General features: G+C 28.8%; 1 protein-coding gene across 1 annotated transcript in view; it reads right to left on the reverse strand.

Annotated features, from left to right (window-relative positions):
- Positions 1–25,591, reverse strand: part of LOC100571454 (doublesex- and mab-3-related transcription factor A2) — a 185,073-nt gene that overhangs the window by 60,164 nt on the left and 99,318 nt on the right. Inside the window, exon 2 of the mRNA XM_029489554.1 lies at positions 2,491–2,655. Coding sequence (XP_029345414.1) covers positions 2,491–2,655 — 165 coding nt within the window. The remainder of the gene's footprint in view (positions 1–2,490; positions 2,656–25,591) is intronic.

Consider the following 25,591-nt stretch of genomic DNA (forward strand, 5'->3'; position numbering starts at 1 on the left):
TATTCACGTGCGCTTCAATGCTACATTGAACAAGATGAAATGCGACTACACGACTATATACGAGAATGGGTTGCCTACATTGTAACAGACTGACTGCAACGATTTATACGAATCGAACAGCTCCAAATACAATTATTACTGTACTACGCTTTGAATTAATGAAACGATTAATCGCTTTGGTCATGCCAACTGGTTTATTTTATCATGTTTTTTTTTCGCTCGTTCAAGATTGCGTAAAACCAGTTGCTACGTGTTCGGAGAAGAAACAGAGACGTACCTATCGGAAACATAGATCTTTTTTATCTCATATATTATTTGATCGGTTAATCGAATAATGACTACAAGATGGCATCAACTCTACGTGCAAGGTTTTAAAAAAGGAATTTACCGATAAATCGTAGTATAATATCTCACCACGGTAGGTGAAGCATACAATTATAATAATGTAATACGTTAAACTAAAGTAAATGATTGTTTATCAGTTACGACTTACGACTAAATAATAAATATATTTGAATTTTTTTTTTCAAAAGTCCGTGCGATAGTCCGTTAACAGTAGGTATGTTCGATCGCATCAGACATATTGACAAATCGACACCTATGACCTATATAATATATGATATTATATATGTAGGTACGGGTATTTGAAATGCATTTCGCCGCGAGAACGCAGTTGAAACGGCAAAACCGATGACTGCGAAACAATATATTATTATAATATATTATCATCAGGTTAAAACAATATTAATTATATTATAATTACAAGTCTGTGCGGGGCACAGTAACCTGACCTATCCTATTTTTACGTACACCCGTGGCGTGGTAGGTACCCATAAGTATGTATATATATGTATAACATATATACATGTATATTGTATACATTATAATTATATGCTGCATGCAGATGAGTGCGTATAAAATCTATTTACCAAACGTACACCGAACATCCTAGTAGTAAATACCTGTGGTCAGTAAACGGTTTATAATGTTTACATAAAACGTAGACACGTATTCTGACGGAACCACAATGTACAACGATTTTGTATCACGAGAATGTACGTATAACAACACAATTATTATCGTACTCGCACGATGGTTTGTATATATATTTTGAAAATAATTCCACTAGCGTTGCTTGCATTCACTATATAGCAATGCGGTATTTATATTGTATGTTATTTATTGCACATTTATGTCATATTAGATATACCTATTGTTACATGTGACCGACCATAAACAGATATTTTAGAAACACATTATACCCACCTACTAACTTACCCACGTAACTAGCCTTCCATTATTAAATTATTTTAAGTCTCACCACAATCTAATCATATCCGAATATTTGAAAATAGCTAAACTGATTCTAACCTAACTTGGCTTATTACATAGGTACTTACATAAATGTTTTGTTGGAAAAATTAATTTTTTTTTTTAGCTGAAAACCGAGTTTAAACAAAATCAAAATATTGTTATAAAAACCATCGATATTCTTCTGTAGAAAATGTTTGTAACGAGTGATAATGCCTAATGCCCTAATAAACCTTTAGTAGTGTTGTGGTGACTTATTGAAAATTACAAGAAGGAAATATATTGATGGTGTTTGGCTAAATACACGTGAAACCTGTTGATAGGTAAGTAGGCACCTATATATAAAATGGTATAATATTTATATTTATATTACCTATATAATATTAAAGCAGCTAATACTGAACGTGCCTATATAGGTTCACTGCATGAATTATTATAGGTACAAATATCCAACTATTATAATAATATTATTATCACATAGTCGCGTATACATGGATAACACGGTATAATGCGACGTGACAATAATAATAATAATAATAATAATACAATTATTATTATTACAATGCGCGATCTGCACATTGTGGTTATCGCGCACGCGTATATTATGTATAGGTACGACCGTGTTTATTTTGTTATAATATGTTTGTAGTCAGATGGTCAGCAGGCATATTATGTATACTACGCCTTCATACATACCTACGCCTAACACGCGTGCGTATACGTCATGTATAATATACCTGTTGTACGTAGGTATACAACATTATGCATGGTTATAATAATATGCTCTATTATGTTGTGTTATTGAGCATGTTCGGTGCGTCGAAACAATGGTGGTCGGATATTTTACGAGTATTAATGTGTCGGAGTTGATTTCGCCCCCCCACCAGGTGTCATTACTACACACAGCGCACTGCAGGTCACGCCTATCCCATCGCATAAATATATATATATCCACCACGGGTGTACTGAAGAAATGGGTGTGCGCACACGATGTGGGTATCTACGGCCGGCCTGCCGACCGACCGACCGCGGCGGCGGTAGAAGGTACCTATAGTTTTTTTTTTAATTTTAAATTTTTTTACGTAGTAAAAATAATACGACTTTTGCCGCCCTATTTGGCCCCTCTCGCTGAACCCATACTACCCTTTACCCTTCCTCTTATACTGGACGGCCACTTACCTCGTTTAATTAACATGGTCGCTTTGTCCACGTCGTACGTGTTGTGTTGCAATATGAACAGACGGAATGCATTTAAGTTTTGAAAATCTTTGGTGCGGCCGACTAACTCATTTAATATGGTCTTGACGTGCTCGATTTGATTACTCATTATCTCGGGTCTGGAATCTGAAAATCATATTGAATTCATAATATATTAGATACTCAAATTAACATTGTTATTGCGATAAAATAATATTATAATCAATGAATAGACACGAGTTATGGTATTTCATTTAATTTAATTGTACATGTTTGAACATAGACATATAAAATAATAGACCAGGAATAATGATAGCTGTCTTACGTACAATACATTGAAGCCAACATGTGTGCGAGAGAGACAGACATTGTAAGGCTATTATAATATGCTTATGCTGAGTTATAATCTCATTGATAAAACCGCAGATTTATATTGGATATATTAGACATGTTAGCCTCACATATTTAATATCATTCCTATAGTCTATTATTTTATTTGTATATGTGTTTGAAACAAAATTTAGTACTGTATTAAATACATTATTTTAATATTATGTCATACATGATGCGTGAATGTGTTTTTCATCAAATATTGATTAAAGATTAAAGGAACGAACATTATGTTTCCGTAAAGAGAATGTGTTTACTGTTTAATACATTTTTTATATAATATTTAGGTTACTGACTTCTTTAGGTTATAATATGTACAAAGATGTTTTTAAAAACCTTATTTGTGGTCCAAGTAAAACTTATAGTAATTAAATGCTCAAAAACATTAAAAAAATCTTACTGTGTCATGTAACTCGAAAATCAATGTGACTTGGAACACTCGCTTTTTATTTTTTCCAACCAAGTTATAGTTAAACTTCATTTTTTTATGCAATTTTAGTCATTTATACTGTGTGCCTATACTAAATTTTTTTCAGATTTAATAAAATTAATATTGAAGTTGTAGGAGCCTGAGAAAGATCAAAATTGTTTTGACGGCATATTATATTATTTTTAATTTTGACTCATCACAATGTTTTTAATGTTTTGGACAAAAAAGTATTTACTTGCACTGTATATTTTATTTAAATAACCCTTCTCTAATAAAAATTGTTATTATTATTATTTTTTTAAATTTATACATAGGTATACACTATTTATACGTAGTACTTATGTTAGTTTTTGATTGACGATTAAAAATAAATTAGAGCTTACTCTTGTACTGTTTTTTTTTTAAACGCGTGGAAGTAAAAATAGAAACTTTTATTATTGCAAACTAAAGTATTTCACTATTACTAAGGATAACGCGTATCCATAGATGATATTATTGTACACATTTGATCATAATTAGCAATATTATTATACACCTAGTTTTGTTTGAGAATACCTACAATTTGTGTTTGTTAAATAAATATCATAGAAATTCACTGGAAAACTCAATATGTATGAGTGTATAGGAAAATTAATTTTCATAAAAAATGTATCATAGTCTATCATAGACCATAGTAGGTATAAAATTATATTGAGAAGGGAGCTCTGCAAACGTATAATCACAGACGTATGCAAATATGCGTCGTTAAAATATATTGTAAATGTATTACTGTGTTTTTTTTTTAAATAGGTAAGTATAGGCCTATACATATTACCTATACATATTATATTAGGTATAATACAGTCGCTGTTTTGTATTTTATTAAAAATAAAAATAAAATGTTAAGCACGCTGTTAAAATGGAGGATGAAGTGCGACTTTTTCAATTTTTAATCATACAAGATAATTATGGACGAAATTGCGACGTACATTTTACTTTACGCATATTCAAACGGAATTATTAATGTTTCACTGAGGGCGAGCAGTACTAAAAATAACTGGATTTGGATGCTCGTAAGCTCGCTCTTTACGATATGACACAACTAGTTATGATATACTCCTGGCCGTCGTCTGGTAGTGCAGTATAGTACTTTATTATTGTAAATTAACATTGATGGTTAAGGGGGCTGGATACACACACACACACACACACACACTTAACCTTCTGTTTAAACCTATATGACCGTATAATAACACATAACACTATACACTTGCAGTATAGTTCTCAGTGTGTGTGTGTATACATGTGTGTGTGGTGCAGTTGTAGTGTGTAATAGTAGTCTTATATTACATAGGTATTATACAAGACATATACGCACTATACATATTATTATATACTTATTATTATACATAGGCGCATACATGATACATATATAATAATATACCTACGTATTGTTATAGAGGTTCTTGCGTAATTAGTGGATAGGGTACTTATATATTCATATTATATAGATACAGTTTTTATGCCCGTCACGGTTATAACAAAAATTAAACGATAAAAAATATATTTATTTAGCCGAGGAAAATTTTCTTTTACAATTTAATTGCCAGTCTAAAATATTATGTAGTTTTGAAATGACTGTTTTTTTTTTTTTTTAACATCCATACAAAATAACAATATTTATTATACACAGCAAAGTATCGGTAATCCGACCATGTGTTAATCCAACATGTCCAATAATCCGGCTCCCTGTTATTTTCAATGATAATGACCAAATACCTAATAAAATCGTTAAATTCGACTGACCATCCCGATAAACCGATAAGATATTTTATTTAGGAAAATTGCAAGACAAGGCGTAGGTAGGTATAAGTACAGGAATTCATACCGGGTAAAAACAATTAAAACAAATTATTGATAAAAATAATTTATAAAAATTTTATAGAATGTTATTATTTTTTATAAGTCACAACAATAATATTATTTATGCACGTAATTTAATAAATGTTTTATGTTTTATTTACAAATTCCGTTAATCCTACTTGAGATAGATATATATTGTGGCAATACTACTGTATATAATACAATATAATATAATTTGTTGTCCGTACGGCCGATGTACGTTAAGTATAAGTATATCACAAAATGATCCATTTCCTGTAGTTTGTTGACTGATTTTCTTTGAGATCTATTTTATCACAGCCCTATGTTGGACTATGTGCGTTAAAATCACCTACTATAATAAATGGTTTGGGTATAGTTGTTGAATGATAAATTCCATGTTGCCTGTGTCAAATAGTTTTTTGTTTGGGAGACGTATTACATATTATAAGTTTTTCTTTCCGGCCAAAAAAGACTTCTAGTTCAGTATGGATATTTATAACTTTATAACTTTGCTTGGGATATATAATATTTGTGTATCTCCATTCTCCGCCAGCTCTATTTGTTACAAGGTAGTATTTGCTGTATCCTTTGTAATAGTTGAGGAGGCAGTAAGGTTTTCTTTAAAGATTGATCGTTATAAGCATATTATTTGTGGGTTATGTTCTTGTATTATAAGTTCGAGTTCTTTTTTTTATGGCTTGGTGGATTTGAGGCTTTAATAGTGACGCCACACGTTTTAGATTTGCAACCTAATCTAACCATGGTATTTCTTTTTCGCTCCAGTCCACTCATACTCCGACTTTTGTAATGTTTATATGAAAGCTATTGACTGGTATTTTTCAATATATTTTGTATAGTATCTTCTTTAAGAATATCTAAATTTTTGTTTTGGGTATTTGTTGTTTGTGGAGCGTTTGGGTTTATGGGGCTACATTTTTTGCACGATGATAATGTGTGACCTATATACATTTGCATTTGTACATGTTATTCTGTCGTCCATGAAATATATTCCAAAATTGTGTCTCATCGTGCTTAATTAAAATTGATCCAGGGACTGAGAGTAAAATATCTTCTTCAGGTTTAAGGAAAATTTGTCTGCGGAAGCTCATTATATTCTGTTCATATGTGGTTGTATTGGGTGGACGCCAGCAGCTTTGAGGTAGTTTATTAGTATAAGGCGGGGTTTATGTTAATACTTACCAGTGCTTTTAATATTTTTAAATTCGGTACGTTTACCAACGGGCAAAAACGTTCAAAATAACAATACATTTTGCGTTATTAATTAGTTTGCGTATAATAGTATTTTTGTTTCATTGATTGTGATGACTTTTGTGAATATTGCGCATATTATATTGAGGACTTTTTATACAGAAATTGCTAAAGCTTACAATTTAGATATATAGCTATTATACTTATCATTATTACTATATTCAAATTCATATAGTTTATACATTATAATGATAATGTAATAAACAGGAGAAAATTTGACATTTATGACCAAAACTAAAATCTTAGACTAAACTAATGTTAATTAATCAATAATCATGGACATAGAAGGTTAGTTAATTATACAGCCATAGGTATATAGATATAATGCGTCTTTCAATACTTCTATGTAAATTTAGATTAAATTTGTTGAGTGTGGGTACGATTTTCAAAAACTTGCGACGCGCCTTAGGACGTATGGAATAATAACTATCGTGATTGACTGATAGAGAAATACTAAATAGTTACATTATTAATTAGTATTGATTGTAACGATCAATACATTATACAAACATAAGCTATGAGTTATGGACACATTTTTGAAAAGTAAATGTCGGGTATGATAAGTATATGCGAGTAGATAAGTTTACCTATATTTCTGGTTACTCTAACGTGATTATACATCTATTAAGGTGTATTTAGTGCTTAAAAGTGTTAAGTATACCTAGTATTTAACGTTGCGCTTGTCCGTATGATAGTATATATCTAAATATTCTACCCAATAACTTCTTAAAAAAATCGAGTATATTTTAAGAAATTTAATAATTAAATAAATTATTATTCACTGAATTATTATTTTTTTTTTTATCGAGATAACTTAATTTTGCACATGGTTACACTCTTACACTTATAGTATAATTGATGATAACTATAATTTTTACAAGCCACTCGCCTATAGAAGAACATACATTTCAGACAGACTTTTTCTTAAAATGACCTAAATTGCTTATAATCTATTTATGTGTATTTTCATTTTTAACTTGATAGTTTATATAGGCCACTAATTGATAAAACCAGTATTTTTTTATACGGACATAATGCACATGTGTACGATTTTAATTCTCTCATATCGGGATGTCATTCGAATATCAATCTGTATGTAATAATACTACGGTACCTACTACACAGTATGCATATATTATAATATAACAACACTATTGCGTATAAAGTAACCGCATGTATAATATATATATATTGTTATTATTATATTGGAATGAGCTCACGTTGAGTATTCCTACGTGTATAACAACCGGCGGAACATATCGAATTTGTTAAAACGTGTGAAAACATTTCAACGACGTCTATATTACTCGGCGGCAACTCGTTAATTCGAATCTCGGTCATATCCCGACGCGCGACGAGGACGTCTACGCTGCAGCAATATATACTATATTATTATGTAGACATAAAAATCAGCAACCCTTCTCCCATAAGGGAAATCCATCAGCCGACACACAGACGGTTGTATATGCTTTATTACCCCTTATTCACACGTCAGACCTGTATCAAAGCGGGAGTAGTGGGCTTGATGGTAGGGTGGATAAAGAGAGACAGAGAGACAGAATGAGATGGATTGATATAGCTGTATAGGGAAAGGGGAGAGCGTGTGCGCGTATAGAGAGTGCAAAGTTTTAACGAATTTGTGCAGCTAAAACCGTAGGGAAAAAACTCGACGGAAAAAAGCGCCACCGAGTAGCTTTCGATAAAGGAAATGCATTTTAACGTCCGGCAGTTTGTACGCGGATAAACAACGATAATTATTATACCTATTTCACCTCCGTCATCGTTGCTGCTGCAGTCACCGGTTGGCGAGCCCAAAAAGCGCGTACGTTATCAACCCACCACCACACCACCCTCCAGTCCTACGCGTATATACTATATATTATATAGGATGGATGACGGGCACTCGAGCTTAACCAATATATATATTATGTATTTATATACGCGGATGGATGGTGATGGGTGGTGCCGCTTTCGCAGGAAAAGTCCCGTTTTTATAGCCTCTCGGACGGGAGTGCGCGCATATATACCACTATTCCAGTACATATAAACCGAGTGTAATAATAATATATATATATATAATTATAGGTAGTGGTGAATAGGCCGCCTCGGAAGACGCGCACCGGCCGCCCGTGGTTTCTCTCTCGCTCTTTATTATTTACGCGCACTCAAACAAACAAATACACACACTCGCACACGTTTATATAGGTTGAGTATGCGTATAGGTTACCAAGCCGACCGGTTTAAATTCTGCGCGATAAAATCGCGGACGTCTTCGACAATATAAATTTTATTACGCAAGTTCCCCGCCGCCGACGACGACCGCCGCCGTTGTAGTCGTAGTTGCATCGTATATACGTGTGTGTGTGTGTGTGTGTGTGTGTGTTTGCGTGTGTATATATATATATAGGTACGCCGGCGAGTGCAACGGTGCAAAATGTGCATCGGGTGGTAGGGGTGGCCCAGTGGCGGTGTATGGCGCGCAGTAGCTGCGTGCGTGCATGCGGCGTATATAGTGCACCAGGCGCAGGAGGAGACGGCAGCCGCGGCGTCGGCGGGTTGCAGGAAACGCTTTTGCCGGTGCGTGCACGGACGTCGTATTATATACGAGGCTCGCCTCCCCCCCACATTTTTTACGACCGGGGCATTAAAAACGTACTCGCCTCCCAACCCCGCGTCGGCCCCGCAGACGTCTCACGTCTCACGTCTATCATCGTCTCTCGTCTCATACTCTCATGTCGTCGTCGTCGTCACCCAAGCTTTTATTGCTCGGGACGACGGTTTTGCTCGCCGCCACTGCAGCTGCACTTTTATATTATATATGTAATATATATAACTTTATATATATTATAATATAAACGATACGCCGCGCCTATAATTATATTCCTAGCATCATTATACGTAATATCCACACGAACTCGATGCTGGAGCGTTGCTCCAAGATATTTATAAAACGTTTAATTAAGTATTAGCTTTTTTTTCAATTTTTTTTGTTAATCCTACACGCGATTGTGCAGCTTAGGTATACCCAATAATAATAAAATGGTTGAACAAATTGTGAACTGTAAACCCACCACATATACCAGCTATTTTTTATATCATATTAATTTATACATTGTTTTCGTTATTGCATAATATCATGTTTTCTGACCGATCACCCCCTCCCCGACGTGTGTGTGTGTATGTGTGTGTGTGTGTGTGTGTGTGTACAGTTCACGTGCGGCAAGGCGACAAAAACGTGTGATGAAATCGACAGTGTTTTAGTTCCGTTGGCTGATGGGGTAAAAAAATGTTGATTGTTGTTCTGATATCAGATAAAATCATCACTTTGTACGTCATCACCACGCACACCGCGAATTCGGTTGCGACCCCCGTAAAAGAATGACTTTCGATTTTTAATTTTTAAATGTTTACTTTTGAAGCACCTTAGTGAAATAAACAGTCGTTCCTCTCTCCTATAAGCTACCACAGTGTATACTTATTCAAACTCATCTCTGAACTCGATAATTTCACATTGTATTATAAACATATATTCAATAATGTAAAAACAGTACAAGATCGGGTGTGATATCGATATTTTACTTTGGAAATACTAAATATTATAACAATATATTATTTTTTTCTAAACATTGTACATCTATAATTAAATATACGACAAAATACTAATATACACGAGATATTTTTAATTTTTCCGAATTTACACACAAAAACCTACACACAATATTTTTAGACGTACTTTGTATTGGTATTTACTTATAATAATAATAGATTATCGCGTTAACCCTTAATAACTTCATTGTTTTTTTTAGCTAAAGGCTTGGAAAGTTGTTTCTCTATAAATTAATGTTGGCAAAACTATTTAGGTATATCAAAATAATATGAATTAATAATATTATACTATGTATTACATTTAAAATGATCTCATTATATTTAAACTTTTTAATTAAAAAAAATTATATCACTTTTTTGAAATAAATATTAATTTGAGATAGATTTCTGTACACCATAATATTATCACTGTATAAAAATAGTGTAAGTAGTATATAACATATTGTATATTAATTTTCTTCTTCTAATATTTAGTACATTTTTACGGTTTTTAAGGATAGATAAATGTTATACATTACCAAATTGGAAATTAGAAATAACTGCCTAGAATAGATTAGTGTACCTACTGATTTAACACTGCAAAGTGCAGACAAACAAAGAGTGTCTAGTTGTGTCACGAATGTGTCTAATTAGTAATTATTAATAGCTCTAGATTTAGTTTTGTAGGCGTAAAATACTAAAGTTACAGTGGAGCCATGGTAAATTCGGATTTGAGTATTTTGTACGATAATATAGATTTGTAACTGATTTATTGTCATATTTCAAAGAAATAGGATGGATAAAGAATAAGGTTGTAGTTTATAATATCATATACCTACCTGCTAGTGAAGTTGCGGACGTACACAAAACGCCTATTTACTTGTTAGCATCGTTTAAAAACATTCATATTATATTAAATAGGTATGTATACCTACTTATATAATTATTAATTACTAGAGAGATTTCCGTTACACTACACGTGTACTTACCCATGTTTTGAACTAAAACATTGTTTATAAGGTTCACGTGGTTAAAGTGCTGGTTTATTTTCGTGGCCACTATAATATAGTTTTAATAATATATTATTCACAGTAGATAATATTACTATGCATTATTAAAATGTTGACAAAAAAACATTGATACGCTACGGGTAATAGATACTAGTGTACTGAAAACACGAATTTAAACTTTAAAGTAGATACCTGTGCATCACGTGCAGTATTATTATTTACTAGGCGTTTATTACGGGTACAACCACGACCCCTAAAAAAGGCAGAATAAGAGATCGCACGTCATAAATAGTAGCCAGGTCGGAAGCAAAACGTATTCACTATTCGTGGTGTCGTCCGCGTAAGTAAGATTTTGAATTTGAAATATTTCAAAATTAAAAATCTCACTCTTCAAGAAATATTTCAATGAAATTATATATTTTTTTCTTTTAAACGTATTTGTATGGATGATGAGCAATGATTATATTTTATTCATTAGGTACATTCAGAAAAGATCAATAGGTAATGAATGACTCATTAACTCAGGTGTGCGAATTACTAATGTTAATGGTTATAATACTTAGGTGTAAAAATAACGCGAGTTGTCGTTGAGCATCACTTATGTTAATTTGGACCTTTTTTTGTAAGACAGTTGCGCATCGTTTGATTTTTGGGTAGTATATAATTTGCGCATTAACCATTTAAAAGGTCGTACATCATTTGCGCATCAAAATTATTTAACTATAGAACTGAAAAAAGGTGTATAGCAAATATCGCAGGTTGTTTTCTAAATTTCTATCATTTACAACGGGTTCCTGAACGTCAAAAACTATACTTTAAATTAAATAAAACTTTTTACTAATAAAAAATATTAAAATAAAAAAAAATTCAAGATTTTGATGAGTTTTGTCAAAATTTGAATTTTAAATGCTTATTTAACAAAAACTTTTTGCTATGTATCACTATTAATTTTAAACTTCAAAATCAATATTATTCATCATCTATATAATATTATATTATGTATGTACATTTATATAATTATGACTACAATAATAGAATTGAATTAACGCAATTTTTTTTTTTAATTGTTTGCATATATTTATTACAATATAATTATTCTATATTGTTCAGCATGCAGATGCGCAAATGATGTACGATAATTTGGTGCAGGTAAATAGATAATGCGCAGATGATAATTGGCCGCTGATGCGCAAACGATGTACGATATTTTGGCACAGATAAACAGACGATGTGCAAATGATATACGGCCAAAAATAAATGGTATTATATTATCGGTTAATTTATCACTTATAAATTGGCTATTATTTATCAATTATTTAAAAGTGCAATAAACCAATTTTTAAAAATTTTGTCTTTCATTATGCTTATGACTATAAACGTTTAGATAATATTATAATACATTTAAATGAAATATTTTAAGAAAATACAATTTATGAAATTGTAACCTTACATGTAAGTATTGATGATGACTGGATATTATATTTATTATAAGTTACTTAGATCATTCTTAATTTTTAATTCAGATAAATAAGCAATCGTTTATTAAAAGAGAATTATTTCCAGACTTGAAATATAACTTGATCAAATCCAGTTTCTATATTATATTAAATATAATATTAAAATAATATTATATATTTAATATTATCATTATTCTGATATTGGGGAATTAAAGGCGAGGGATAGGAATTGTTAACCTGTGCAAATGAGAACATTGACAGGAGGGATAATATACAGATAAAAAACGATCGTAAAGATAAACCTAGTAGAGAAAAAATTAATTTATTGGGATTTTTTTTTTTGTGCGACAGGTTGTTTTATATACTTTTGTGTAACAATTGTGCGCTTGTATACAGAATATAATACGACAAAACAATACAATGTTTTGTTATTCTAAAATCCCCAATAGGTATTTTAGGTTATTACAGTTATTACAGTTTGGTGTAGCCACTATTATATTTATTTAGCACTATATACTTATAATACAATATATTAATTATACATATTGTAATAATGTTAATGTCTTGTGGTTCAATTTGCATTAAAATTATATTTTAGTCCACTTAAAATTAAAACTTGATTTTATGCAAAACTACGAAGAGGTAGTTAGATGCCTATATAATGTGGCTATATCACACTTTAACTTTGTATAATATAGTAATTATTGTGTTCAAAAACGTAAAACGTTAAATAATTAATAATTATATATTTAGTCAAATTGATTTATAATTGAATTATCCTTTAATTATAGATAACAGTTTAGGATCCGGACCTTAAAAATGAGCAGTTTTACCTACAAGTTTTTCGTTTTATAATATGATGTTGGTTTTCGTTTATAACCGTTTATAGTCCAACAATTTCTTCGGCAGTAAAAACTAAAAACACGAACCAACCATTTAATACTATTATACCTACACTACAATTGAATTCCAAATTTTTTTTTATAGCTTTTTAAAATTTGAAAAATATCAAAAACTCGCCCTCAATTATAAATAATTATTAGTTCCATTAAAAAATGTATTCCAATGATAAATCGTACGCAATCAAAATCTAAATTAATTTAATCATGGTTTGTAGGTAGGTACTATTATTCATTGTCATCTTGCGCCCATGTTAGCGATGCAAGACGATGTGTCCGGCACACGATTTTCGTACCGTGACCATTCTGAAATTTATTATATAATTATAAAGCTACATAATATTCACTTCAATTTATTAAATCCTATTCTCGTACACTCTGCAAATAGTATACCGAGTAATTAATAAGTGACTATAACAATAGTAGTAAGACGCAAAAATTCAATTTTACAGAGTTCATGTGTTTTCATGCGGCAATTGTGAGATTTCACATTTCCGAAATTGATAAATGAGGAAGTTATACAGTGATATAATAATCATTTCATTTTGATGATTCGTTCGTAGTTATATCAATAAATGTGTATTATTAAACAAAATAACACCTTTAAAAATAGTTTTTATATGTTAAATATAGGTACATGTAGCCATGTAGGTAATCGAACGTATTTTTTGATATAGAAATCGAAACAATTATTTTGAACAAGTCTTGTAGAATAATTGAATTTATCATTAATTGGCGTCTATAACTAAAATACTGACGCGAGTAAACGAGAATGTAGGTACCTGTAGTTAACAGATAGGTAGATACATATATATATTATGTATAGTTACCTATGTTATACAATATTATAACTTGGCTTATTAAATATAATATTATTAGTTGGAACTATGTATGGCATCTTATATACTATAATAGAAATCATAATTGATATTTTTTTTTCGAAATCATAAATGTTCATTTTGAATACTTATCGGTCTACGATAAAATACTTGGCGTAGGTTTAGGTACTGTGTCGGTATTGAAACGAAGTCGTTGCATGCAGCAAGTGCGCATCAAGTTATTTATTCGAAAGTTTTTATTTAAAATAATTTATGGCCTATAAAGAGAACAATTAACTAATGAAATCAAATAAGATATTCTAATTGTATTATGTTTTGGTGAGGACACAGTTACATTTTTTTTTTTTAGAAACAAATTGTTTATATTTTAATAATTTTTTTTAAATAAAATATTTTAACGAGCTACTGCATGGCATTAGAACAAATCAACGGTAGGAGAAGCTCCGATAATATTAATAACGGTGTTTTTTAATAAAAAAATAATTAGAAACTAAAATTACATAAATTCAATGATATACAAATATTTGAAAAAAAGATACCTAATTATGTTGTTTATTTTTTCATATAATTAATTGATCTTATAAACTGCTAATGCATAATTTATTCTTAAAGAATAAAAATCAAAATTCTAAAATCTAATTCATTATTTTTCCCTTCAATTTTAGAAAGTAGTAAAGTATACACATTACACAAGTTGGTGAACTTTTATTTTCTATTCTGGGTTTAGCAATATGTTAAAGTTAAACGATAAAATGTTGGATTGTAAAAACTATAAAAGTTAAAAAGTTTCAAATTGAGCACTTCCAAGGGCGTCTTGAAGGTAGTGATCGGTGAGTTACAAAATCTACTTGTTATACAGATACAAGTTAAGTACCCATAATGTGAAAGTTGATAACAAAACTTTAGGATGGCAATCGATACGTTGTTACCTCAAATACGTATTTTAACACAACTTATACTGCTGTCATATGACATTGAATACAAATTGTTATGTTAGGAAGGCCACTGTCAAATTTAATATAATAATAGAATATATTATATTAAATATAATAACGCATATTTTATTTATTACGTTTATATTACAATAATAGGTACGTACAACCCTACAAACGATAGACAATATAAGACAACCACTATCGCTTTATTTTCATTTACCCGTATAACAGTTAATTGTTTTTTTCAACAGAAGATAGTTTATAATTTAAAATACAGAATAGCATAAAGTACATAATATATTTCATATAATCGATTATACGTAACAACATACAATACGATGATCATATAGGTAAATATTATTAATAACCAAAAAGTCCCAACAGGGTTGAAGGGGCTTTTGGTAATTGTAATTGAATATAGCGATAATCGAATTAGAAACGTCAGTTTTTCTGTTTCCGTCAGTTTAACTTTAAAGTAACTTTTATAAGCCAGAAAAAAATACCGCTTTGTTTCCGATAACTTAATTATTCCACAACCATTTCCATCGTTACATTCAGTTGATGGTTAATTAGAAACATCCCAAGCAGACATAATTATTATCAAACTAAATTAAAATATTTCCCAAGAACAAAAAAACGGTAGACATATGTTGGTAATAATATATTACAGTGCAAAAGTTAACACGTGCTGGATATTATCTGAACAATAAATTTTTTTCATATTTTAAAAAAAACTGGTTATATTTACAATTTATAGGTATTTGATACCATAGGTATCTGCATGTTAATTGATGTACTTGTTTTCATAATTATACGGTTATAGTTGTAGGGATATAATTATTAATTAATATGATTGAACGAATTTAAAAAGTATCAAAAATAGTATTTCAAAATGGTTTTGCTGAATGATTGACATTTAAAAAATAATACTTTTAGTTTCAAGCGTAAATCTATAATAATTAACAACAATTAAATAATTATGTGTTTTATTAAGGGTCCCGGTGCCAGTTTTTCAAATTTTCCACAATTCTATAAAATTTGAAAATTCAATTTTATATTTTAGTTGCTATCTCAATTATAAGACTTCTCCACTGATCTACTACCCGATAACTATTTAGGGGTGGTTGATAGGGTGTATTTTATCGAAAAAAATTACTTTACGGGAATAACTCTCAAGCTTTATAGAATTGTCGGATTTCGATAATTTTTTTTTTTTGTTAGAAAGAGGAACATTTTTTACAGGGCGGATTGAACTTCGATTTTTGATTACAATGCTAAAAACAAAAAAGAATTAAGAATTAAAAACATGTAAACATTTGTAAAATTCAAAAGCTTATTATAGAACTCGTAAATAGAATATTGTAAATCAAAGTTCAATGCGCCCTGTAAGAAGTTTTCCTCTTTCTAACAAAAAAAAAAATTATCAAAATCTGATCACTCTACGAGACGTGAGAGTTTTTCCTGTAAGGCATGTTTTGGAGCAAAAAAACAGGTCACACGCAGGCCCCTTAACATAGCAGAATAAATTTATGTTTATTATATTATAAAATTGACTCGTGTACCTACTAATTCGAAACAGAAAAATTAAAAACAATACATGTATCCAAACTTACGGATTCCGTTTTCATTTGTATGATTCTATGAACCGATAAATAGTGTAGGCAGGTACTTACAATAAATTAACTAACTAGTATATTTTTAAATTATTAAATTAAAATGGCAATATATTATTTGAATATTTATAGTTATATCACTCATAATATGAATGATAAAATTTTGTTTGTCCATATTTCTTAATACCCACTTTAAAAAGTAGTTTAATATTATATTGTGCTCATGTTTGTATTATTTCATTGTGGTTCATCCCAAAAATTGAATTTCAAGTATAATTTTTAGTTTTATTACCATTTACCATATCAATTTTGAATGGTATAGTTTTTTATTTTAACTGTGGGTTCATAACAGAACGATTAAAATTACTGCTAAGCCCTACTGTTTTAGCATCGTTATTTTATATTTATTTTGATTCATTTGAGTTGAATTATTCCATTTAACAATATAAAGACATTAAAAGTAAAAAAGTATTTTTATTCGCAATGAAAAAATATGTACAATAAAAACATCATTTTATGACCACTAAATATTATACTAGAATCGTTATAAGTTATGGACTTATGGTTATGACGTTGATATAATTTCCGTTATCTGCGTAAACGAATATGTAAGACTAAATTGAAAATAAGGAAATGGTAGTCATAATATAAAATGAACCATCATCTACATAATAATGTAAAACCTATGGAATTTTATTTTTATATCATAAATTATAACCACAATTTTAAATCCATAATATACTACATAGGAATTATTGATGATTTATGAAATCATATTTGTTGTAGAGATAATGTAAAAGTTTACAGGATTAATTATTAAAATCACATGTACCTACCTATTTGTTTTTCAAACAACTAATGGACTATTTTTAATAAACGTAATACAATATTACACAGTGTAAAATATTATCATTTAACACATTTCATAAATAAATTTCAACAAACCAACACTTTTAGATGCGTTATAGCTGTAAGCATCGGTACACCGCTTTAAGTACTTACATGTTTTGAGTGAAAAATATATTCGATAGGAAGTTTACTCTTTTAAAAATAAAATTATGCGTGCGCCTACTTAACACGAATGATAAAAAAACTGAATCTTTAGGGTTCAACATTTCCACCAATATCCATTCATTAGACGCATATACAGGTTTTTTTGGCATTGATAGATATGAACAATTAAGTTATTTATTATGCAGAAAATTAGCATACTCGTGCCACAGAAAATTAACCATTGTACATTGTATTTATTTTGAACATTAGCCGAAACCGGTTAATGATGGAAAAAATACGCAATAGAATAGAAATAGCGTGTACAACATATTTTAATATTATTCTGAAATTGATAGGTTGAGAACTCGCGACACTGAAGAGTGTTTGAAAAAAAAATACATTCTGTGTATAAATATTATAAATATATACTGATTTGAAGAAAAAAAATAATTTCTGCAGAATAACTAATAAGTAATAATCAGTAATCTTATGATATTTAATTTATTTAAATTCATATAAGTTATTGTAGTTAAATGTATAAAGAAGATAGGTAACAAGATTAAAATTAACGAGAATAAAATAACTGTTAAATTACAACCATTAGGTATTATCATTAAGGTGGAAAAATAATAATAATTTTAAGTTAATTTATTGAGTAATCACTTTTTGCTTATTGAAAATATTAAGTTACTATTGTTTTTTTTAGAAAATCATTTTTCTAAGATATTTATAGTGTTTAGTACACTTGTACTTATAAAAATTAATCCCACCTTTCCTTTTTTCGAAATTTAATCGGGATAAATGAATTAGATTTTATATAGTTACAATATGAAAATATCTTACAATTAATTATAATCTCAAATTTTGATTCATGAAACCGTTTAAAAAAGAAATAAAATGAGATTTTATTATCTTCTCCAAAATCTTAAATAATAATTAATAAGACATTTTTTTAAATATCCTATATAATGGTATACAGGCTTTTAGAAATGGCGTTTAAAAGTCATCAACATATTCTCCGATTTAAAAAATTAAAACTGTAACTATATTTTACAATAATTTTGAGTTTAATAATATTTGGACAATTAGTCCCATATAAAAGTAAGCAAATGCAATATCAACATGGGTTGTCCTGCATACAGATATCGCTGCTATAGATAATAATATGTATTTTATTCGATAATATTATAAATAATAATATATTATACCTAATCTATAAATTCTATCGTATATTATAATGTATTGTGTTATGTAATACGCATACACAAAATAATAAAATTATATTGATCTTATGATGAATGGTGCAGAGGATCATTTCAAGTTTTGTTTTGTTTTGTTGCAAAATTATAAATTTTATACTTACACCCCCACCAAAAACCATCTTCAAATATTTATTAAATTCGGCTGGTACCTACATTATAGACAAACTAACAATGTAAAACTGTGATTAGCATATATAGTACACACTTGCGTATATTTTGCATTACACTTCATATCAACAATTGTAACTAACTTAAAATCCAGAATTTAAAAATTTTACTGGCTATTAATACCGCCTCTTAGGTACCTTATAGTCTAGGTGCCAGGTACCATTAACCTGTGACACGGCCGCAATATATGGACATAAAGCCCATCTCCACAGTCCATATGATCCATTTTACCGATGAAAATAATTTCCTATATAGGTGTAAATATTTCAACAACGATCCGATGGTGTACACAAAATGTATACACCACTACATGAAATATAATTATTTCAAAAACTCTCAATCAACTGTTTGAAATATATTTGGAAAAAAAAATGTTTTATAGTACGGCCAAATTCCCCCCCTCCACCATTTTGCCAAACAACTATAATCAAAACCCTGCAAGGCCACAATAATAAAATAAATTATAACATAATGTCTGCCACCCTGGATAATTTACAGAGATTTTTGAGGGCTACACCGTGGTTGTCGATCAACTGAAAATTGCGATACATTATATTATTATTATGATATTATTATTATATAACATTATGATGCACCTACGTTATTATAAAGTGTTCGGCTCCACACTTGACCGTGGTTTACCCGCCAACGCGACCGTCACACCGCAGGCACGTTTTGTTTACATAATTCTCGTTTCACAATTATTTCGATGGCAATATAATATAATGTTATGTACCTATATATTATATACGTTGCGGTCCTCTTAAAACCGAGCTATTAAATATAATACGATCGTAGTGTCGTTATAATATAGTATGAGTATCTAAATTTACGCTTATTGCTTTTCAAAAATTGTTTAGTAAATAAAAAAAAACACTTTTGGGGTACCGCCAACTAACAACGGAATACCTTCCCCTCTCCTGTCTCAAACTCGGTTGTGACTTTGTCCGCAATCAAATTAATTTATTAAATTAATATTGTGTACCTACAGCTAAATTTCGAATAAATAAATAATCTTTTTGTAATAAAAAAACGTAATTCCTGCTATATCTAGGTATAGTAAATACTAGGTTTTACTCGCGTATCTCATAAAAATTATAACTTCCTAAAAAGAAATTGTGCATAATATATCTATTTTCTAATTTTCGATATTTTAAGAATACAAGTCAACAGATTAAAATATTTATCAGTTGCTTAGAATAGTTCCTATTTTTTTGTTAGTGTTTTAAAATAATTAACAACAATTACCGGGAATATTTTATTTTTGACCTTAATATTAAATTATCAAATAGATCATGTTTTCTACTAGAAACCACTAAAACAATATGGAGATTGAATCATAAAAATGCTCCAAAGCACAATGACGGATACAAAACCAAAACACACATGATTAAAAATAACCAATAAACTGTCTCTCCACTTATGTGACTTTGTATGTATGTCACTTTCAATAAATTTACATGGATAATGATATTTGATGCTAAATTATAACATTGAAATAGTTTTTATGGTTATTTTTCTAACTCACAAAATATTTTTAGTGACCAAATATGGTATGTGTCTATATAGTAAGAATACAAAGAGAACGAACAATTCACTATCTACCTTGTTATATTCTGTTAAAACAAAAAAATTGACTTTTATTTTGATTTATGAGTGGTAATTCTTAAATATTATTGTTAATATGTTTACGTCAATGAGTGCGGGTCAACATCAACTATGTACTATAACCGTAAATACAATAATTATAAAAAAAAGGGTAAGTGGATGTCACTCTGCTGTACAGTAGGTTACAAGTGGGTGATTAAAATATAAAATAAAATATCATTGTATACGAACAACGATTCTGAGCGGAGACAATTTGTCAGCCTAGGATATTTTATATTATATCTGTATATTGTTATAATTAATACGGTAGTCGGTTAAGTTGACTTATTATTATTTATTTATTATCATAATTTTATATTATAATTTATAATATACTTTAGATGTGTCAAGTACCCACGAATAATATTTTTTAAATATAACACAAAACTAAAATCGTTCTTCTTCATTTAAATATCTAATTTCGTCCAAATTTAAACATAAAATAACTGTAAAAAACAATGTTTTTATATTCTTAAGATTTTTTGGTTATAGAATAACCTATATACTTGGAACCTTATATTAAATTTTAAATTTTTAGCTATAAAAGCTGAACATTTTATAAATGTTTAACCACAAAATCATTTTTTAATTTTCAATTTGATAAATTCGAACTTTAAATGCTTATAAAAAAAAGTGCCTATGTATTTTTAATATTATTCAACTGCTGTTGTAACAATATATCAGGAGCCTTGTATTAAATTTTCACGCATTTGACCCTACATATAAAATTGTATTGACAATATTATAGGAGAAAAAAAAACTAAAAATATTAAAAGCTCAAAATGTTCGTTCACAGCTCAAAATGAGTCAAAATATGTAGTAATATAGAAAATTGTTTGGTGTATAAAAATGTATAGAATAAACATATGGTGTAAATTTCAAGTACTTACGAATTACACCCAAAACGAAAATTTTGTTGAAACACAATTTTGTGTAAAAATTCCTGTTTTTCCTTAATTTTTTTCTTGTTTTTCCAAGCGCTTTTGAAAACTACTGGGAATTTTAAAATTTGACTTCCCCAATGCAACAACTAGATTCACCTAAAGAAAAGATACTGAAGTTGAAAATCTAAGTATTATTCCAACTAATTATCGTGTACACAGATACAAATAAAAAACACACATCATTGTAAAATCAATACATTCATCGCTCCGTTAAAAATCTAAAATACATTAGCACTGCGTAATATTACACCGAATCCTGTAGTTTAGGTTAGGTCTATTTAATCTAACCCATATGGTCATAATAAACTTTTTTTTGGCTTTTACTTTGCGGAGTATCTCAATAAGAAACCATCGTATACTCGTTATGTTGTCAACGTCTGATCTACATAGTTAATATCGTATGGTGTGATGACGTACATTTTTCATCGTTGATATTATTCCTGACTGTAAAATTTAATATTTTATAATACATTGCAGTGGGTTTATATGTATGGTGATTCTATAACTAAAAATGATGGAATTATTTTTAGCTGTTATTAATGTATAAGGTTATATTTTTAATTATAATATAATTATTATTTATTATATTGTGCATGATATTTTACTTTTTTATTATAATATTATATACCTATATCATATGTGAGAATGTGACAATAATGTTCCCCTTCACATTTAGTCATCAATTTTTTTTAGCTATCTTGTTTTATATTGGGTACCTACTAACAGGCTATAATATAATATTATTTCATATTAATATGTTTTACGATTTAGGCACTTCTCTTCTATGCACAATAACAATAACTCAATATAACAAAATAATATATTATTTATTATAATTATATATTATAATTATTATAAATAAGGAAAATAAATATATTAATTATATGCTATAATTCACCAAATATTCATAATAGGCATAATAAGATTTTCAAAATATTTTTTACTTTTCTTATGGTACTTTTAGATTATATAAATTGTTGTTGACTTTTTTAGTTTTTATTCGATTTAAGTATGTAAACAGTAAACATCTGTTTCTCAATAAAAAGGGGTAGACAATTAATTAATACACGAGTCTTCATAAGTTTTGGTTAAGTATGTATTGAAATTTGAAAACAAAACTGAGCGTGATATCACACACATTTTTTATGAGTGATTGAAGTTTAAATTTTGAGGATATTGGATATTCATACCTACAATAACCATTTAACATCTAATGATTTTTATGATTATCAAAAAAAAAAATAATAATCGTAGAAATTTGAAACAATGACATTTTCAAAACACTTAGACTATTTTTGAGCTATTTTAATTTTATTATTATTTATATTTAAGTATCAATAACATTTCTATGCTCGTTTAAAAACATTTAAAAATTCAATACTAAATCCCATTTGAGTTGTTCTTCAAATGACTTAAAAACATTAAAAATATATAGGGACAATTTTATTTACAGTAAAATAAGTGTTACCATCGTATTACTACCTACCTAATCGAAAAATAATTTATTACTAGTAGCAATGAATACAAATATAGAACAAAATATCCTTTGAAATATATTATGCTGACAGACCGCCTCCGCTGAGAATCGCTTTTTATCGTATACAATGATTTATCACTGAATTCAAATTTAACACGTCATCCATTATAGTAATCTACTCAATGATGAGGTACACTCGACATCAACTGTAAAGTAAAGCGAGCTCTCAGGGTTTTTTGATTTTTATTGATATTGGAAATTTATACGATGTACTAATCTAATAACCAATATTATACATACTCGTAAATTTGTTTTTTTTTACTTAAATATGTTTATGGTTATATTAAGATGTTATAAACAGATAAAAGAGTATTTATTATTTCAAGACGTTTTATTACTGACCCTATACGATGAATTAATAAAATGAAAATCTCATGTGTTAAGTGATTTGTTAAATAATATATTGTGTGTGATTAGTGTTTACAGTTTTATTACTCTTCAAAAAAACATTAGTAATCAGATACATAATATATAAGTTATCGAAATAATAAATGTTTATTTGTAGTATAGACTTAAGCACGTTTTTACCATGATAGGTGGTATAAATTAGTTTTCTAATTATATAATATTTATAATAACTTTAATATTACAGGCAATGACAACAAATGTATTATTAATATTTGTGATTAGAATGATTAGATTCTCATTTATAATAATTTATTATGCAGTAAATTGTATATTATTTGAAAGCTTTCAGATCGCAATTAAGTGTGTATCTACTTCCTATACCTACATATTTTGCAATGATGGCGGTTATCACCTTTTTTCATTAAGTACTAGTATATGAATATTATGTTAAATTTGACCTCTAAATAGATAACCAAGAATAGCAATTGAAACACGTTGCAAACGGAACGGTACAAGTTGCAACACTGACCACTTTAATTATGTTTTTTTTTCAACGTTGTTACGAGTTATATTATATTATTATCGTTTTTATTCCCACTCCGATAAATAAAAATAGTTTTGAAAATGTAATACTATTAATACGTAAGCATACAGATAGGTGTTATTAAAGAGGCTGATTCCACGATAACAACAATGTTACAGCAAAGTGTTCGTATCAAAAGAACAACAATTTTTCCAGTCAAATAAGGTGCATACAATACTGAAGGACTGAACTAAATTGTACATTAATCAAGACAGATTTGATTCATTAGAACTGTAAAATTGGCATGACTTAAGTCGTTTCTAAACATAATATCGTGAACCCCTTACTCATTAGGTATATTATGTAAATCAGGGACTTTGGCATGATCGTAAATCAATATGCTTTCCGTATTAATTTAATAATTTATTATTATTATTCCCATTAAGAACGAGTTTAAAACTTATAATATGTAATAGCTACTGCAATACTTTGAAACTAAAATATAATAAAAACATGTTTACATACTGGGTGAAATTTATTATTCTATGCACTTAGTAGTTTTCAATAAACACCGTTTATAATGGTAAGAATCCACCTAAAGTTTCACGTAGGTAGTGTAATGATTGGAAATTTAAATATTGATACAATATTTCGTAATTCGTAATAGTCCGTGAGAATAGCTGCAGCCACCCATCGAAATAATTATCATAAATGTATTATTATTATTATTAGGTTGGTAATTTGTTTTTGCGTGAATGAAAATAAAAAAAATTTAAAAGATTTTTTAAACCAAATTATACCTATAAATCTAAAATAAAAATAGAAACATTTAATATTATTAATTCGTCATAATAATTAAACGATTCACGTTGTATGTGACGTATATGTACCCAGCTGTATTATCGTGTTTATCCTCTTCAAACAATTGTATTCATATTATGAGTACTTTTCAACTATAATTTGTATTTAACTATACCAACTTAAAAAAAAAACTAAAATGATTGTTAGTGTGTTATTTTGAAAATCTGATACATTCGATCTACATGATTTATTTTAAAATTTGAATTATGTTAAATTAAATTCAATTTTGTGAATTTTAATGCACAAGCAGATTATTAATATTAAAATCGTTATTCTTTATTAAAATATCTATAAAAATAATTGTATTTATAATTTGTACATATTTTTTTAGTGTTTTTGATTTTAATATTAGTTATTTATGAGAAACATTGCATTACATTTTCAAACCTGAGTTATAAAAGTAGAAAATTTTATAAATGTATTAGTGCATTACAAAAAAAACGATTTGTACATCTTTGTGATTTTTTCAAATTTGAACTTCAATTGCATATAAAAAAAATTGTGCATACA

The sequence above is a fragment of the Acyrthosiphon pisum genome, chromosome X (genome assembly GCF_005508785.2).
Source record: "Acyrthosiphon pisum isolate AL4f chromosome X, pea_aphid_22Mar2018_4r6ur, whole genome shotgun sequence".
NCBI classification, from domain to species: domain Eukaryota; kingdom Metazoa; phylum Arthropoda; class Insecta; order Hemiptera; family Aphididae; genus Acyrthosiphon; species Acyrthosiphon pisum.